The following is a 19,977-nucleotide window of genomic DNA, read 5'->3' as shown; positions in this document are numbered from 1 at the left end:
CATAAACTGTGAGATCATGACCTGAGCTGAAGTTGGACACTCAACCGACTGAGCCACCCAGGTGCCCCAAGTGTCAACTCTTGATTTGGGCTCAGGTCATGATCTCATGGATTAGTGAGATGCAGCCCTGTATTGGGCTCTGCACTGACAATGCAGGGCCTACTTGGGATTTTCTCTCTGCCTCCTCCCCGCTTGTGTGGACACTCTCAAAATAAATAAATTTAAAAACAAGGATGGCTACAATACATGTATTTTCTCTATCAGTATGTGAAATCTGCACAGACATTAGAGTTGTAATGCCATACCTATATTCTGACAGCTTAGGTCATTCTCGGCTCCCTTCTCCATCTCTGAATTTTTTGGATGGCTTACTGCCTGTTTTAGTTTTCTCTCTGGACGTGAGGCACTGGCAGCAAACTTGTACAGGCTTGTTTTCTCAGATCCGAAATGAGCCACACTGGGTTTCCGTAAAAAGCAGTGTTTTCTATGGAAATGCTGCTGAGCACTCTCAGGATCGTGAAACACTTTGGTGCAAGTGCCACACTTGATGACATACCGTTGCTCCTTTTCCTCCTCACTCTTTTCTTCTCTGTGCACTTCATGGATGTGAGTATTGATGTCAGTTACATTCTGTGCTGTTGCTGAACACAAGGTGCAGCGAAACCACAGTTTACCTTTATCCAGCATGATTTGGAGACATCTACCATAATCTTCCTTTCTGTTAACTTTACAGATGTAACTCTCACGGCAACCACAGGTTAACAAGTTACTGGTCTCTATTACTGGAAAATCATTCTCAGTTTTAATTGAAGTTTCAGTTTTTTCTGACACAAACACATAATCTGTGCTGTGGTGCTCCTTATAATGACTTAAAAATGCTTCTTCCACATTAAAGGTAAGATCACAAAGCCCACAGAAGTACTTAACTTTTATCTCATTGTTATGCTCATCTTGGCAATGTCGGTACAGTGTTTCAACCTTGTGAAAAGTCTTTTTGCAATGGGCACAGCTGTATCTATGAAACTGGTGACTTGCTAAAGACATGCAATGCTGTTTTACACAGTCCTGGGAATCAAACATATCTTCACAAATTCGGCACTGCCATTTACCCCTTGGAGGACTATTTGCTGGAGAATGATCAATAATAGTAATAGTTGAAGGATTCTTAGCAGTCAAATTACTCACCAGTGTTGCAGAGGATGTTGGCAAAGTTTCACTTTCTACCTCATCCGTCTCATAAAAATATCTGTGTCCATTATGAAATTCAGTCACATGTGCCATGATAGTCTCTTTTCTTGTTAACTCCTTTTTGCATGTCCGACACCAGAAAAGAAAGTTATTTAAATGTGCCCCTCCATGAATCCGGCTCATATGTAAACGGATGACCCCTGAATCTTCACATACCTTTCCACAGACCACACACTTATAACACATTGTGTTTGCTGAGAAAACATGTTTTTCTACTGCATCTTCACTTAGGAATTGTTGATGGCATTCACAAAACCAGGTTTTAACAAATGACTTTTCTTTCTGAACACAAACTGTACCTTCATGGCTTTTACCTTCTAAATTCATCTTCTTTTTTGGAACAGTGGTGCAATCTTGTGAGTTAGATTCTTGAACAGACATGGTTCTTTTAAGTGATGAAAATTTTGATCGATCTAGCAAGAGATTCAAGTCAGAAGAAGGTTTGTTCCCTTCAATGCTATGGCAATAAAGTAAGACTGATTCTTCCATTGAGGTAATGACTCGGACTTTGTGCCCTGAATTCTGCTTGTGATTTCGGGTACTGGTTTCATCCGCAAAGACTTGGTTGCAATTTGGACAGTAACCTCTTAATACGAATTTTTCTGCAACTTGGGCAATGCTCTTCTCAGCCAAAGCTACAGGACCAGCATTTCGACAACGAACTCTAAATTAGATGAAAAAAACCTCTTTTGTAAGTACTTTCTAAATACAGTATCTCTGCTTTTTATAGGAATTATAAACAATGTATACAAAAAGCACTAAAAGATATTTTTCAATAAAAATGCAGGTTACAGAATAATTTTACCTCAGAGTACCTGAGTATTACCTATATTTTGTCTGTTTCTAATCCATGTACAGAACAGTAAAACTAGAATCAAAGGATCAAAAAAATTCATACAAATTATTTGGAAATTGAATCCCTAATCCTTAGAAGTTAAACAACAAATTTCTACTAAATCTATGGGTCAAAGGAGAAATTAAAAGGGAAAATATTTTTAAATAAATGAAAAAGAAAACAACCTATCAAAATCTAAGGGTAATTCAATGCTTAGAGGAAAACTTATAACTTTAAATGTTTATACAGAAAAAGAAGGTCCAAAGTCAATCTAAGCTTCTACTATAGGAAGCTAGAAAAACATAAGCAAATTAAACCCAAAGTTTAATTTTTTTAAATGTTTATTTTTAATTTTTTGAGAGACAAAGCGTGAATGGGGGAGGGGCAGAGACAGAGAGAGAGAGAGAGAGAGAGAGAGACAGACAGACAGACAGACAGAGACAGACAGACAGACACAGAATCCAAGGCAGGCTCCAGGCTCTGAGCTGTCAGCACAGAGCCCAACGTGGGGCTCAAACTCACAAGCCATGAGATCATGACCTGAGCCGAATGCAGAAGCTTAACCAACTGAACCACACAGGTGCCCCATAAACCCAAAGTTTAAAGAGCAGAAATCAACAAAGTAAAAAATGGGCAAACAGCAGAAAATCATCAGTAAAGTCAAATGCTGGTGGTTTCAAAGATCAGCAAAAATTTGTTTTGAGACAAATTATAGAAATAAACATAAACGCTAAAAAAACCAAAAAGTTTTAATGTTTTTTTTTTTTTCAACGTTTATTTATTTTTGGGACAGGGAAAGACAGAGCATGAACGGGGGAGGGTCAGAGAGAGAGGGAGACAGAGAATCGGAAACAGGCTCCAGGCTCTGAGCCATCAGCCCAGAGCCTGACGCGGGGCTCGAACTCACGGACCGCGAGATCGTGACCTGGCCGAAGTCGGACGCTCAACCGACTGCGCCACCCAGGCGCCCCCAAAAAGCTTTAAAAAAGCTGACATTCATAAAAGTTGAAGTAAACAAAATATATTCCTGAAGAATAAGCAAAGGATACTCAGGAAAGAGGATGGACAGCCACAAAAGACATAATTAATATGATAGCAAAGTCTAGACTGGGACAGAATATAGTCACATATTTCTGACAAAATATTTACATCTAGAATATATCAAGAATTCCAATTCATTATGAAAAAAGCAAACAATCCAATCTTTAAACTAGCAAAATACTTGAACAGACATTTCACAAAAAAAGATAAATGAATCACCCATAAGCACATGAAAAAGTGCCCAACATCATTGTTTATCAGGGAAATGCAGATTAAAACCACAAAGAGGCACTCGAAGAACAGCTAAAATGAAAGACTGGCGATACCAAACCTTGGCAAGGATGCAGAGAAACTGGAACTCTCATACCTTGTTGGTACAAACACTTTGGGAAAGTATGTAGTAGTTTCTTATAAAATTAAATATACACTTACTCTTTGATCCAGCAATTCCACTCCTAGATATTAATCCAAGAGGAATGAAAACATATGTCCATAAAAGACTTGTACAAAATATATACAGTGGCTTTATTTATGATAGCTAAAAACTTTAAATCCAAATGTCCATCATCAGGAGAATGAATAAACAAATGCGCTAAGTTCATATAATAAAATACTACTCACCAATAAAGAGGAACAATGTACTAAGCAACATAGGTGTATCTCGCAGATATTATGACAAATACAAGAGAGTACATACACATGATTTCAATTACATGAAGTTCTCAAGGAGATGAAGCCAATGCAAGGTGGAAAAAATATCTAGGGCAAGCAGGGTAAGAGGGTGGGAAATGACTGGAAAGGGACACAATGGAACTTTCCACAGACAGGTAACATATTATGATAAAAGCATAGGTTAACAGATGTAGGTATCTATCTGTGATTTTATGTCAAAATCATAAAAGTTAAGATGTGTACACTGTGATTAATTTAATTTGTATTTCAAAAACAAAGAACTTTTAAAAATAAGGGGCTGGGGCGCCTCGGTGGCTCAGTCAGTTAAGCGTCCAATTTCAGTTCAGATCATGATCTCTTAAGTTGTCAGTTTGAGCCTTGCATCAGGCTCTGTGCTGGCAGTGCAGAGCCTGCTTGGGATTCTCTCTCTCTCTCTCTCTCTGCTTCTCCCCTGCTGGTGCACACACACACTCTCTCTCTCTCTCTCAGATTAAATAAACTTTAAAAAAAATAAGGGGAATAAGGAGCATAAAGATGTATAGAATAAAATGGGTAAATGGAGGTTCGCTAGACTATTCTGCTGACTTCATACAGTTGAAATTTTACATAATAAAACATTAAGAATAAAAATAACAGGTAGAACCAGGATTTGAACTCATAAAATATAAGTCAGAACCAGGACTGCTAACCTTAGTAGTTACACTGGGTATATACAGAGTAATTATATTCTACTGCCTTGTTTATTGAGAACATATTTTACTCGAAGGTTTGTGAAAATAATTGTTCTACTTAAATGAATGCAATTTAGTAGATACGAACTTTTAATATATTTTAATGATATAACAGGAAAACAGAGACCTAAGAGATAGAGCACCTAAACAGAAAATATGTACAGACTTTGTTTGGATCATGATTCCAAGAAACCAAATGTAAAACAAAAAACTTTATGAGATAATCAGGGAAATTTTATAACTGATTAGGTATTTGATGCTATTAAAAATACCAGTTTTTTAAGTTGTGATAATGGTATTATAGGATTTTTTTAAAAAAAGGAATCCTTATCATTTATAATTATATATAGAAGTATTTACAGATAGAATGTCATGATTTACCGCAAAATAATAACTTGCAGGGGGGTGAGAATATAAATGAACACGACTGCCATGTGTTGCTAAATCCTGAAGCTGGGTAAAAGGTATACTGGGGTTGTACATTGCTTGATAATTTCCATTGCAAAGACAAAAAAAAAAAATCACACTTGATTATTTGATAAATTTGGTCTTTCACTGAAATTTAATTTTCATATGTATATTATACTTTCCATTCTGGTTGACTTAAAAGCAAGTCACACTTAAAGGCAAGTTAACCCACTCCTTCCCCCATACACACACTCTTCACAAACATACAGAGAAAAACACAAATAGAACTGTTGGTTTTACATTCACAGCAGTATCAATATATCCACTTTTTCCACACCTTCAACTTCTCTCATTATGTTAAATTTGATTAATTTCCAGACTAATGTATAATCTCATTTTAAAAGCAGAGGAACATGAAATAGAAAAACATCCTATTGAATCCTCCTGCTGGTAAAGAGCTTCTTGGGCAGGATTCCCTTACAGCCCGACTAGACCTGTACAAACCTGAAGTGGGCAGTGAGCTCCATGTGAGAACGTAGTGTCTGGTGGCAGGCCACACACTTAACTTGAAATGGGACATCTTTGCAGAGAGAGATCAGAAGTTTCTTTGCAAAAGATGGAAATGATATTGGCTGTGCTATTCCCTTGTCATCTGAAAGACAAAATACACTATAACTTGCAAAGATTTGAGCAGATAGCAACCCAACCTTCCTCCCCTTTGCCTTTCTCAACATTGGCTGGAATATGTAAAAGATTGTTGTGCTAAAAAACTAAGAGAAGTCATTTTCCAGCTGTAAGTACAAAGGATGCTGAACTCATGCTCAAAATCTGAACCTTTAATGCAGAGAAACACCCAACTTCCCAGATGTTATGGATATATAAAAATTATTATTACATCAAAAATTATTTTTTATATTTATTACATAAAGAAATGTTTTCTTTCCAAGTTTCTCTTCATTCCTCAAAGTAACTAAACCTTACTGCTGGTACAGATCAATGTTGAGAATCTTTTTTGAAAAATAAAAATTAAGACAATCTTTCACTTTCATGTTTCCAATCCAATGTGAGGATAAGTTACCTCAAGAATTATCTGAGAAGTATGGTAAATCAGCAAAGATTAAAGTACTTTAATAATTTTCAGAACAGAGTATTAACATACCACTCAGTTTAAAATTCTGATGGAAATGATTCTTTCCAGACATATGCTTCAAACACTCATCCTTGCTGCTAAAAAGAAGGAAGCAATTTGGACACGCAAAACACTGAATAATCTGAGGAAGAAGGTTGTTTTTATGTCCATCATCTGCAGCTTCCTAAAATACAAGCAAAGCTGTATTACAGACAACTAAAATCAATATTCAATTTTTAAAAATCAACTTTCAAAATTTCTGATTTGGAATATTCTGTACCAGTTTTTAACAAGAGAACTTTTCTTTCCTCAGTGTGAACTATGGAATTTTTATCATTAAATTGCCTATGTGGATTAAATTTTTTTTTTCTTAACTCTTCACCATCTTTTTGTGATAATATACAAGTAAATTTGCTTTCTATATATTTTTCTTTTATATACACATCTATATTATGTTAATGAATAAATGTTTTCATATCACATACACTTTTTCTTCCATTTTGCTTTATTCACTCTACTCTGCAATATAACCTATGTTTATATATGTATTCTTCCACAAATATCTCCATGCTTAATAATCTACAAAAATATATAGAAATAAACACACAGGGAACTGCCACTGTTTTACCAAATATTGTCATCTTACAGATTCTTCTGCCTCTTAGTTCTCTTATTCCACAATACCTAATGAAAATGCCTAAAGAAATCAACTGGAATACCTCTAATTCATTCTTCTCAATGGTTGCAAAGTTCTCAACTGGTTGTAAACCAGTGTAGGTTTACTAAGACTTAGGTAACTATTCATTACCAGACTTTTTTTTTCTTGCCACTATAAACAACACAATGGTGTTACAAACTGATAAGAACATCTACTACACTTGATCTTAGCCAAAAGGCCAAGAAGCAATAACACAACGGTGTTATAAACAACCTTGAATACATATCCTTATTTACAGACGTATTTTTCTCATTATTAGGAGTGGCCCTATTGAGTTAAAAGGTTTATTACTTGAATATTAAAGGATACTGTATGATTGTTTTTCAAATAGGCTCTACCAATTCACACATTCCCTAGCAATGAATGAGCCTGGTACAATAGCTACTATAGATTTTTTTTTTTTAATTCATACAATTCTATGGATATTCCATATTCTGTGGATTGCTTACTCATACCCTTTTGTCTGATGTTTCAGTTGGTTTTGTTTTCTCCCCTGCCGGTTAACTTGTATCATTTCTTCATTATAAAAATTAACTTTCTGTCTGATGCTCCATTTTGCAAGCATTTTTCAAATATCTATGAATTTTGATGTGGTCACTTTAAAATTTTAATATAGTCAAACAGGTATGTCTTTCTAGGTGTCCACTTGGTTAAGAGGCTCCTCTATCTCAAAATTGAAAATGTTCTAAATATAAAAAAAAAAATTTTTTTTAAAGTAAACTCTACCTCCAATGCGGGGCTCCAACTCACGACCCCAAGATTAAGAATCACCTGCTTGGGGTACCTGGGTGGCTCAGTCAGTTAAGCATCTGACTTCAGCTCAGGTCATGATCTCATACTTCGTGGGTTTGAGCCCCATGTCAGGCTCTGTGCTGACAACTCAGAGCCTGGAGCCTGCTTCTGATTTGGTGTTTCCCTCTCACTCTGCCCCTTCCCTGCTCACACTCTATCTCAAAAAAAAAAAAAAGAAAAAAAAAGAAAAATTTTAAGAGTCACATGCTCTACCAAGTGAGTCAGCTAGGCGCCCCAAAGCTGAAAATACTTTAAAGTATCTATATTTATGTCTGTGTATATGTGCTTGTGTATAAATATAATTTGACATCTTGTTAATGGTCCTTAGAGTAATAGCCTTAGAAGTTGTACTGTGTCTATTTAAATTTACAATCATTAACATTAGAGATATAGAAAGTTTATATAGAGCTAATAAGATGCAACAGAAAGAGGAATAAGAAATTTACATTTATATTGAGCACATGTGAAGAAGCACATTAGGGTTCAAAACATGCTTTTCCATTTAGTCCTTACGATAGTCCCATGAAGTACTATTTTCATTATTTATAAATGAGAAAACTAAATTTAGTTAAGTCAACACTTCCCTCCAATCAAGTTGTACCCTGGGAAGAGACAAAATAACCAAACAGTCTTATACCTTTGATTAAAAATTCTATGCTCTTTCCACTATACCTTACCCCATTTTAATTTAGTGAGTGCCCTGCAGAAGATCACATCTAAGAAGATACTTAGAAAGCTCTAAATAAGAGCACTAACGGCATTTCTTAAACACCAATTTATAAAAATGTCCCTAACTTGAAGAATGCTAACAAAATAATTCTTAGTTCAACTGTGAGTTATAAATGGATTCAATATAAAGCTTGTTTAAAATATTTGCTCAATAGAACAAGAATGTGATCCTACATAAAATTTTATTGAAATATAACAATTGCAAAAGCATAGCATATTAGCTCGTGCAAACTAGGGGAATAAGTGGGAAATAGTTATTCAATTCTTTTCTACCACTATATTTTCAGCTATATTAAAATAAAATACACCATACACATTTGTATATCTAAACCAAGTTAAACCACAATAAAATATTACTTTTTACCCACTAGGATCTAGGCTAGCTTAAAAGGCACATAAGTGTTGATAAGAATGTGGAAAAATTGGCATCTGCATATATTGCTAGTAAGAAAGTAAAATGGTACAGTGTGTTGGATAACAACTTGGCAGTTCTCCAAACAACTGAACATAAGTATGATATAACCCAACAATTTAACCTGTTAGACAAGTAAAGACATATTCACACGAAGATTTATACATTTACTTATAGCAACATTATTCACAACAGCCAAAAAGTAGAAATAACTCAAGTGTCCACCAAGTGATGAAATGATAAAGAAAAAGTGGCATATATCCATATGCTGGAATGTTACTTGGCAATAAAAAGGAATGAAGTGCTGATATGCTACAACATGGATGAACCCTGACAACATTACGGTAAATAAAAGAATCTTGTCGCAAAAGGCCACATATTTTAAGATTCCATTTATTTGAAATGCCCAGAAAAGGCAAAACCATAGTTTACAGGTTGCCTAGGGCTAGGGAGGATGGGCTAACAACAGGGAAAAATAACCTTAAATGATAGGCTGGCCCCTAGGAAGAGAATGAGAAAGAGTGGTTGTGCCTATTGACCCACAATTGACACTGAGGTACACTGAAGCTTACAATATGTCCTCTACCACCTGCATTAAACGGAAGAAAAGCAGGAAGCTATCTAGTGATATACCACTCATTGAATGGCTTTAATGTTAAAAACCACTAGACACTGGCTACTACTCAAAGTGTGACCCAAGGACAAGAAGCACTGGCATCACCTACAAGCTTGTTAGGAATCTTGAATCCAAGGTCCCACCTCAATTTATTATCAGAACTTGCATTTTACAAGATTCCCAAGTGATTAGTGTATTAAGTTTAAGAAACATTAGCATAGACAGAAGAAATTGGGGACGAGAGGGAAAGAGGAGGGAAGGCAAAAAATGCAAATTGTGGTTAATTTCATTCTCTTTCACCGAAGAATGCCATCTTTACAAAACAGAATTCACAGGTATACAATCTTCTAGTGACCTCTTCTGGCTGATTTAAGATAGGCAATTATAATTAGTGCATACCAGTTTCCTTTAGAGTTCTGGTGACGGACTCTCCAAAGAATAAGCAATAAGGAGCATTTAATGAGAGCTGTTTGTTAAGGCCTAAGTGCTTTACTTTTATTTATTTATTTTATTTTTTATTTTTTCAACGTTTATTTATTTTTGGGACAGAGAGAGACAGAGCATGAACGGGGTAGGAGCAGAGAGAGAGGGAGACACAGAATCGGAAACAGGCTCCAGGCTCCGAGCCATCAGCCCAGAGCCTGACGCGGGGCTCGAACTCACGGACCGCGAGATCGTGACCTGGCTGAAGTCGGACGCTTAACCGACTGCGCCACCTAGGCGCCCCAAGGCCTAAGTGCTTTAGAAAGAATTATATTTTCTCTCAACAATCTTGCATGTAAGTATAACAATTTTATTTTAGAGACAAATAAAGCTCAGAGATGTTCCTTAACTTGCTGAGTACATACAGCTAATAAAAGCGACAGTAGAATCCAGGTCTGTCTGGACATCAAGCCTTTGCTCCATTTTACCATAATGCTTCTCAGAAGGCTAAATATCATAAATTTACTTCCTGGAGACCAGGCAAAACAACATGGAATAAGTAATTCTCAGAAAAAAAGGAAACAAATTAATGAAATTTGGGAAAATACAAATGAGAGTATTAATTAAGGTTAAAATACCTATTCAGATTTACTAAAGAAAAAAGATAAATAATTTGCTCACTAAAATAGACAAAACACTTACAGCCTGGAATAGGGAAACAGGCTCTGAAAGAACTCTAGTTTCGAAAAAGGAAGAATACTAGTCACCAAGTGAAAACACCAAAAAAATTTATGGAACGCAGTCCTCTTGTATCATTTTTCTCTTCTCTCCTTAAACCTTTGTCACAATAGGAAGCCCTGTCATTTCTTTTTGTTTCACTTTAAGGTCTTTATTCTAAATGCCATTACCTAAGCAAAGCCTTTTTTCATCTCAAAGTTAAATTATTGCAAAAGTCACCTAAAGCAGTCTCCTTCCTACACCTATGAATCCACCTTGAACGCTGCTACCATCCTAATACCACTCGATCTCTTTGGTATCCCTAAGAAAGAGAAGGAATTGGGTTCTAGAATTAAAAGTCCTTCTAACTCTAAAAGGTATAAAGCATTATTTTCATCATGTCACTGTCCTATTACAATAACCTCTTGCCAGTATTAAGGTTATCACTTGTGTTGGGAGTCCCCCAAATCATCCCCAGGTTTGATGGTTTGCTAGGATTCACAGCACTCAGCATATAGTTGTATTCACAGCTATGATTCATTATAGGTTTTAAGCTATCAGGATATTTAATGTGGTATTGCTTTTAATAACAAAAAAATGAAACAACTGATACATCTAAGAGGAAATTAAATGAACTATAATATATTCATATAGAAGAATACTATTCATTGACTTAAAGTGTATGCATCGATTCAACAAATGTTTAAGCACTCATGTTTACAACACACTGCTTTTCTCTTTTTTTATTTTTGAGAGAGAGAGAGCGAGCGAGCATGCATGCATGCAAGGGGGCAGGGAGTGGGACAGAGAAAGAGGAAGAGAGAATCGCAAGCAGGCTCTAAACTGTCAGCACAGAGCTGGGGCACGAACTCACTAATTGTGAACTCATGACCTGAGGCAAATCAAGAATCAGACACTCAACCAACTGAGACACCTAGATGCTCCTAACATACTGATTTTCTTAATTACAGAAAAACTCACACACCTGATCTTATATAAAAATATAAGTGTTTTTGATGCAACTGTAAATCAGATTTTTTCTTAATTTCACTTTCTGCTGCTTCATATTAGGGTATAGAATTGCAACAGATTTCTGTACGTTGATTTTGTATCCTGCTACTTTACTGAATTCATTTATTAGTCCTAGTAGTTTCTTGGAATCTTTAGGGTTTTCTATATATAGTATCATGTCACCTGCAAATACTGAAAGTTTTATTTCTTCCCTACCAGTGTGGATCTTTGTTATTTCTTTTTGTTATCCAACTGCTGTGGTTAGGACTTCCAGTACTATGCTGAATGAAAGTGGTGAGAGTGGACATTCTTGTCTTGTTCCTGACCTTAGGGGAAAAGCTCTCAGTTTTTCACCACTGAGTATGATGTTAGCTGTAGGTTTTTCACAAAAGGCCTTTTTTATGTTGAGGTTATGTTCCCTCTAGACCTACTTTGTTGAGGGATTTTATCATGAATGGATATTGTACTCTGTCAAATGCTTTTCCTGTATCTATTGAAATGTTTTTTATCCTTTTTCTTATTGATATATCACATTGATTGTTTTGTGTGTACTGAACCTGCTGCACCAAAACCAATAAAATACCTAGGTATAAACTTAGCCAAAAATGTGAAAGACCTATACTTTGAAAACCATACAACACTGATGAAAGAAATTCAAGATGATGCAAAGAAATGGAAAGATGTTCTATGCTCATGAATAGGAAGAACATATAGTGTTGAGATGTCTATACTACCCAAAGCAATCTACAAATTTAATGCAATCCCTATTAAAATACCAACAGCATTTTTCACAGAACTAGAACAAATAATCATAAAATTTGTATTGAACCACAAATGACCCTGAATAGTCAAAGCAATCTTGAAAAAGAAAAACAAAACGGGAGGTAACACAATTCCAGACTTCAAGTTATATTACAAAGGTATAGTAATTGTAACAGTGGGGCACAGGCATAAAAATAGACATATTGATCAATGAAACAAAACAGAAAACCCAGAAATAAACCCACAATTATATGGTCAATTAATCTTTGACAAAGGAGAAATGAATAGCCAATGGGAAAAGGATAGTCTCTCAACAAATGGTGCTGGGAAAATTGGAGAGCAACATGGAGAAGAATGAAACTGGGGACACCTGGGTGGCTCAGTTGGTTAAGGGTCCAACTCTTGATTTCAGCTCAGGTCACGATCTCCCAGATCATGAGTTTGAGCCCTATGTCAGGCTCTGTCCTGACAATGTGGAGCCTGCTTGGGATTCTCTTTCTTCCTATCCCTCTATCTCTCTCAAAATAGATAAATAAACATTAAAAAAAAATAGAATTAAAAAAAAAGAAACGAAACTGGACCACTTTCTTTCACCATACACAAAAACAAACTAAAAATGGATTGAAGACCTAGATGTGAGACCTGAAACCATAAAAATCCTTGAGGAGAGTACAGGCAGTAATCTCTGACACTGGCCATAGCAAGAATTTTTTAGATATTTCTACCAAGGCCAGGGAAATAAAAGAAGAAATAAACTATTGGGGCTTCATCAAAATAAAAAGTTTCTGCACAGCAAAGGAAACAATCAACACAATTAAAAGGAAACCTACTAAATGGGAGAAGACATTTGCAAATGACATATCCGATAAAGGGTTAGTATCCAGAATATATAAAGAACTTATACAACTCAGTCAAAAAACAAATCGTCCAATTAAAAAATGGGCAGAAGACATGAACAGACATTTCTCCAAAGACATTCAGATGACCAACAGACACATGAAAAGATGCTCAACATCACTCATTATCAGGGAAATGCAAAGCAAAACTATAATGAGATATCACCTCTTATCTGTCAGAATGGCTACAATCAAAAACAAAAGAAACAAATACTGGCGAGGATGTGGAGAAAAAGGAACCCTTGTGTACTGTTGGTGGAAATGCAAAGTGGTGCAGCCACTCTGGAAAGCAGTATGGAGGTTCCTTAAAAAGTTAACAAATAGAACTACTCTGTGATCCAGTAATCGCACCACTGGGTATTTACCCAAAGAACACAAAAACACTAATTCAAAGTGATAATGCACCCATATATTTATAGCAGTATTATTTACAATAGTCCAAGTATCCATTGATTGATGAATGGATAAGGAAGATGTGGTGTATATATACACAATGGAATATTACTCAGCTATAAAAAAGAATGAAATCTTGCCATCTGCAGAGAAAGACAAACACCCTATAAATTCACTCATAGGTATGATTAAGAAACAAAACATGAGCTAAGGAGAAAAAAGAGAGAGAGACACAAACCAAGAAACAGACTCTTAACTATAGAGAATAAACAGATGGTTACTAGAGGGGATGAGTGAAATAGGTGATAGGGATTGAAGAGTATACTTGTCATGATGAACACTGAGCGTTCATAAAGTAAAAACTTAAGGGGCACCTGGGTGGCTCAGTTGGTTAAGTGTCCAACTTCGGCTCAGGTCATTATCTCATGGTTCTTAATTTCAAGCCCCACTTTGGGCTCCCTATTGTCAGCACACAGCTGGCTTTGGATCCTTTGTCCCACTCTCTCTTTTTGCCCCTCCTCCGCCTGTGCTCTCTCTAAACATTAAAAAAAATTTTTTTTAAATGAAAAAAGATTTTCTCCACAGTGAACATATTGCACAAGTAACATTTTGTAACGTTAATAAGTCATTATAGATATATAATTTCAAATATAGTAAACACACACTACAGAATCATTATACAGATTTGTGTATGCCATGAATCAACCTGTCTCCCTTGAGATTTAACACCTAATGTGAGTTACATAAAACAACCTTTTGTATACTAGATTTCTTAACACTAGCATTAATAAAGGAATTGTTATTTAATTTACTAGATGGCTCCAACATTTCAACAGGCAGTGAAAGGCAGCAGACTTAAGATTAAAGTTCTAGTTCTCATCATAAGCATCTTGAAGAACGTTAATTCCACAGAGCAACTCCATCAAAGGAAGGGCTTCGATGATAATCTTTAGGAGTGCTGGCTTTCAGTTATGAACTTTACCTGTCCACAAAAATTTAATGTTCCAATCATTTTACTCTTGACCCTTATGTGCACCACTAGTGACTACAGGCTTAAGAGCAGCAAGAAAACACTTGCATCAAATTCCATGGTTCTCTAGAAAAAATACCTACTCTTAGGACATCCTCTTACCTTAGCAAAAAGATGATCCCTATATTGCTGTTGAGTAACAAAATTTTTGTAACATACTACACAAGCAAAGGAATTGACGAATGGTCCATGTAGTGTAATTGTCGGATCACATGGAGAGTGATCAAACCTACTCGGCAAAAGAGAGGTAGCATTAGAAAAGTCCACATTTTAGGAGCCAAACTATGTTGCTTCATTTGTTAAGCATTTGCTTATTTGTTTACACACACATACACACAACACACTCAGAAATTTATACTCTTCTATGGAAATATTAAAAACGTTCTTCATGTTCAAGAAATATCAAATGACTCCTAAATGCCACACAATCCCTTCAAACAGTGACCAACAGTTAGCTCAAGATTTCATAAAAGTATCTAAGATCCAATAAAATGGATTTAAGCATGTCTTGCCAAACTGGTACAATTCCAGTCTGAAAGTTATAGAGCCATCATCTTTTCCTTTTTGCCTTATTTGCCACAATATTTACTAATAGTTGTAAATGAATCAACAGAATTATAATCTCATGTCAAGATTTCTGGCACACACCTGTTTCCTAAAAATGGCTTTTAATCCTTTTAATGTTCACTTTAATCATTTAATAAGTATGTGTCATTTTAAACTGCCTCAAAGACTTTTAAAAACTCTTTAGATATAGTATGCTACCTAGTTATTTATAGAACGCTGAAGACCGTACAAAAGGCTCTATAGGTAGGTTAATGCATAAGTAGGGTGAGACATCTAGAAATGAAAAAGGTTGTGAGACTCCAAATTCTCAATTTCCATCTTTAAACTATTAGAAGGAGAGATTATGAAGGTAGGAATGTTTAATACCTTTAATACTGCTTTTCCCTGATATTTACTTTCTCAAGCTCTACTATTAAAAAAATTCAGTAAGTTAGTAAGATAGGCTTATAAATAGAATATTTATTATTAATTTTGCTACATTTGGTTTGCTTTTAACATTTCTTTTGTAATAACATATTAGCTTTCTTTAGGCTAAACCAAATATCTGTAAGTGTTTTGTGTCTCTTGAAATTTGCATTTATGGGCTGGATTTCTCTACAACGGATTCAACTGCATATCAATGTAAAAATCTGTTCAAAATTTTATGAGACATATTAGGATAAATACATACTTAAATGCTACAAGTCTTTAAAGAAAAGAATATAACTAGAGAAATCTGACTTTAGGCCTTCTAGGAAACCTAACAAATATAAATTTAAAATAACTATCATAAGAGTATAAAACAATTTGTCTGGAATATAAAGCTATGGTTACAATGGCATGAGTGCATCATGCTTTCATTATATGAAATCACTTTGTAACACATTTGCTCTTTAGTATCCACTATTCTGAGTATCACACTCACCTTTTCAAATGTCCTAAGAGAAGGTGTCCATTATCAAATTCCTTGTTACAGTGCATTATGGGACATAAAATTGGTTTCCCAGACACCTGCATCTGGCCTCCTCTTCGGAATGAACTTTTTTTTCCAGAATTAATTGTGCCTGTTTTGAGTCCTGCATTATTGGAATACAAATTCTTAAGTTCCTACTTCAGGTATTTGTCCTTTGGACAGATAACCAAATTATGGCAAAACAATAAATACTATGAAACAGCATCAACTGGGTGATCCTAATTATAATTAAAAATTTCTTGGCTTTCTAATAAAACATATGATAACCTAAAAATAAATAGTTATTGGGACAAATAAAGCTGTTAACATCTTTTTTTTGTTTTTTAAAGATTTTATTTTTTTGGGGCGCCTGGGTGGCGCAGTCGGTTGAGCGTCCGACTTCAGCCAGGTCACGATCTCGCGGTCCGTGAGTTCGAGCCCCGCATCAGGCTCTGGGCTGATGGCTCAGAGCCTGGAGCCTGTTTCCGATTCTGTGTCTCCCTCTCTCTCTGCCCCTCCCCCGTTCATGCTCTGTCTCTCTCTGTCCCAAAAATAAATAAACATTGAAAAAAAAATTAAAAAAAAAAAAAAGATTTTATTTTTTTAAGTAATTTCTATACCCAATGTAGGGCTCGGACTTCCAACCGGAGATCAAGAGTCACATGCTCTATTGACTCAGCTAGCCAGGTGCCCTTTCTTTTTGTTTTTGAAATAGGTATAGGCATTAAGTTTGTTTGTATGTTTATTATTGCTACAGCCAGTGTGGGTCTTGAACTCAAGACCCTGAGATCAAGAGTCACATGCTCTGTTGACTGAGCCAGTCAGGAGTCCTGAATGCTGTTAACATCTTTAAGTAACATTCTCTGGGGGAAAAAACTCTATTTTCTTAAGTTCAACAGCCAAGAAACGTCAAACATTAAATACTGATTAGAAAAGCAGTTGCTCCACAGACCCCTACCCTTCTTTCTCATTTATTAAACTGGCAAAGATCTAATTTTTTTTTCTCTTTTAACGATCTTAAACACATTAGAAGATTTAGCTATATTATAAAAGATTGGGGTTCTCTGAAAATTATGTTAAAAAATACAGCTGGGAGAGCGGGGAAGAGTGGAGAGTTCAGGGAGGCAAGGAAAATAAGAGTGGTACTTTCTGAAGAAACCAGCCATTGACCAATGAGTTCCAACCTGGATATCAAATAATGCAGATCTCAGTAATAAATTTACAGAACACAAAGCAGAGATTTACTTATTGTTACTACCTCTTTCCTATTTATTCTATTTTGTCCCTCTTCTTCTCCTTTCATGTAAAAAAAATTTTTTTTAAATCTTATTTGAGAGACAGAGAGAGCGAGAAAGTAAGTGCCAGTGGGGGAGGAACAGAGACACAGAGGGAGACACAGAATCCAAAGCAGGCTCTAGACTTCGAGCTATAAGAACTGAGCCTGACACAGGACTTGAACTTAGGATTTGAACTCAAAAACCATTCTTGAGATCATGACCTGAACCGAAGTTGGACACTTAACTGAGCCACCCAGCCACCCCTCTTTTTCTCCTTTCAAAGTTTGCCTATCACTAGTTTCTCTCTTTCTTTTTAAAGTAAACTCCATGCCCAAAGAGGAGCTGGAACTCACAACCCCAAGATCAAGAGTCACATGGCTCTACTGAATGAGCAAGCCAAGCACCCCTTTTCATCACTACTTTCTCTTAATTAATCTTCCTCTATCCTGATCCATTCTTCATCCCCTCTCTTTATAATCACACAACTCTTGTAGACTAATACCCCTGGCCAAATTTTGTTCCCAGGGAAATTCTGAATGCATGATATATGATGGAAATTTTGTAGTCACACTGTATAAACCATGAAATGTAAAACTGCCAGGAGGATTCTGACTGTATATCACATGATTATACACAGACGGTTTGATTATTGACTCCCTTTTATAACTATTTGTGGATTGTTTCAATACCTTGAATATTTCATACAATAGAAAACTAAGTTACTTATCTTTATGGCAGATTTAAAGATTTAAATAGAACTTAAAGATTTAAATAGAATGAATTATTCTTTTAACATCATCCAGTTTTAAGATCTAGTTTTAAGATCTCCAAATGGTTATTATACAAACTTAAGGTTTCAACTGCTTTTCTGTTTTAGTCCTCATGGGGGGAAGGCCTCCATTAAAAGCTGCCAAAATGCTTATCAATGTGTTCTGCCAACACTGAACAGCATAGCATTAATCATATTTTAATCTTCAGCTCAGGTCATGATCTCCCAGTCCGTGAGTTCGAGCCCCACGTCGGGCTCTGTGCTGACAGCTCAGAGCCTGAAGCCTGTTTCAGATTCTGTCTCCATCTCTCTCTGAACCTCCCCCGTTCATGCTCTCTCTCTCTCTGTCTCAAAAATCAATAAAGGTTAAAAAAGTTTAAAAAAAAAAGAGAGTGTTGTTTTTAAGTTATGAAGTATTCAAATGTATACAACCTGGCCTAACTGTAAAGATCTATAAAAGATGAATTTCTAGTAGAGTAATTATAAATAAAGTACTTAAACTACTTCTAATCAAAGAACTGAATTACAAAGCTGGATACTTTGGAATAGATTGAACAAGTCCCTTAGCGCTACTTCAAAGTAGAATCTCACTTTCTGTAATTTAAGAAAACAATGACTCATCTCTGTTTCCCCAGCTATACCCTATCCAAATATCTCAGCACTTTCTAAAGATAATTTATGGAATATCATCATACCAAATATAGTCAGTGCTGAAGCAGCTTTTCAAGAAATAGATCCCAAACTTTCATTTTATAGTATTTTTGTAGGGAGCAAGCAAAAAAAATAAAACCATCTTATAAAAAGAGTATAACTGAAGACCTTAAATCCACGCTTAAGCTCATTAGCCACCAATGAATCAGGTGTGACCTGAAGATATATACAATAACAAGTCTTACCAAGACATGAAGACACAGCTAGATGACTCATTTGTTCCCCCCTGACCTGCTCTGACAGATCCATAAACAGATGCTCATGAATTCATTTTACAAGGAATTAAAATATTGTGCCAACCTGGAGGCTAGGGGTATGCCTAAAGGGGCATATTACCAGGCCAACTAGCACTCTAGACAGGACTTGAAGGTGTTAGATTCACATGAGATAAACTACTTTTAGAAGACATCTTATAGATGAAATAGTCCATTTCTCTATCAAAACTACCTAGGAATCTTTCCAAAACTATAGATGTCCTAGAATTATCTCTGGAGATGAAGCCAAGGTATGTATTTAAAAGCTTCCAGATGACTCTGATGTAGCTAAGGGGAAACCAGTGAACTAAAGTCATTAACTTGCACTAAGAACAGAATGCTTATCAAGAGGAAGTTTTTATTACTCTAAGCCTTACAAAGAACAACCCAAGAGGCAAAATCATTTACCACAATTTCTAAGTATCTTTTGCTAAAGTAGGTCTGGAATGCCAAACAATTCTTTTGTTTAGTTGAATGACAGTCACATTTGGAACTCAAGTCCTAGGCTTCTTTCTGTATTCATATGCAAATGATTATAGCCTGCTTTGGCTAATATTCAACCAGCATTTATTATCTCTATGCTGAGCATTCTTTTTAGGCACTCACACAAAAAAGAATTATAAACCTTGGTCTTTGTCCCCAAAGAGTGTGGAGTCTGACAAAGACAGACATGCAAACGTTTCAATTCAAAATAACAGGGTAAAAACCGCACTAGAGAACTTTGGAATTATCCCATCAGTGGTAATCTGATTCAAAGAAAACCCCTCTGAAAACAACTTGAGAATAACAAGATATCTAGGTTCAAGTTGAGTACTGCATGCAGTTATTTCTTTTGTTTGTTTGTTTATTTATGTTGAGACACACACACACACACACACACACACACACACACACACACACACACA

The 19,977-nt window shown here is 35.7% G+C and overlaps 1 protein-coding gene and 1 pseudogene across 2 annotated transcripts in view; both read right to left on the bottom strand.

The window, feature by feature from the left end:
• The window catches only part of ZNF451 (zinc finger protein 451), an 88,932-nt gene that overhangs the window by 29,076 nt on the left and 39,879 nt on the right, over window positions 1-19,977 (bottom strand). For both annotated transcript variants that reach the window (XM_040473838.1, XM_040473839.1), the window contains 5 exons: window positions 16,035-16,185; window positions 14,666-14,792; window positions 6,095-6,248; window positions 5,440-5,587; window positions 306-1,912 (listed from right to left, as the gene is read on the bottom strand). In XM_040473838.1, the coding sequence (XP_040329772.1) occupies window positions 306-1,912; window positions 5,440-5,587; window positions 6,095-6,248; window positions 14,666-14,792; window positions 16,035-16,185 (2,187 nt within the window). The remainder of the gene's footprint in view (window positions 1-305; window positions 1,913-5,439; window positions 5,588-6,094; window positions 6,249-14,665; window positions 14,793-16,034; window positions 16,186-19,977) is intronic.
• LOC121030142 (uncharacterized) lies at window positions 6,838-6,972 on the bottom strand (annotated as a pseudogene).

Source organism: Herpailurus yagouaroundi, unplaced genomic scaffold, assembly GCF_014898765.1.
Source record: "Herpailurus yagouaroundi ecotype Mexico unplaced genomic scaffold, PumYag 139, whole genome shotgun sequence".
Taxonomy (NCBI): Eukaryota; Metazoa; Chordata; class Mammalia; order Carnivora; family Felidae; genus Herpailurus; species Herpailurus yagouaroundi.
The sequence above is the reverse complement of the archived record's forward strand: the minus strand, read 5'-3'. Positions and strand labels throughout refer to the sequence as shown.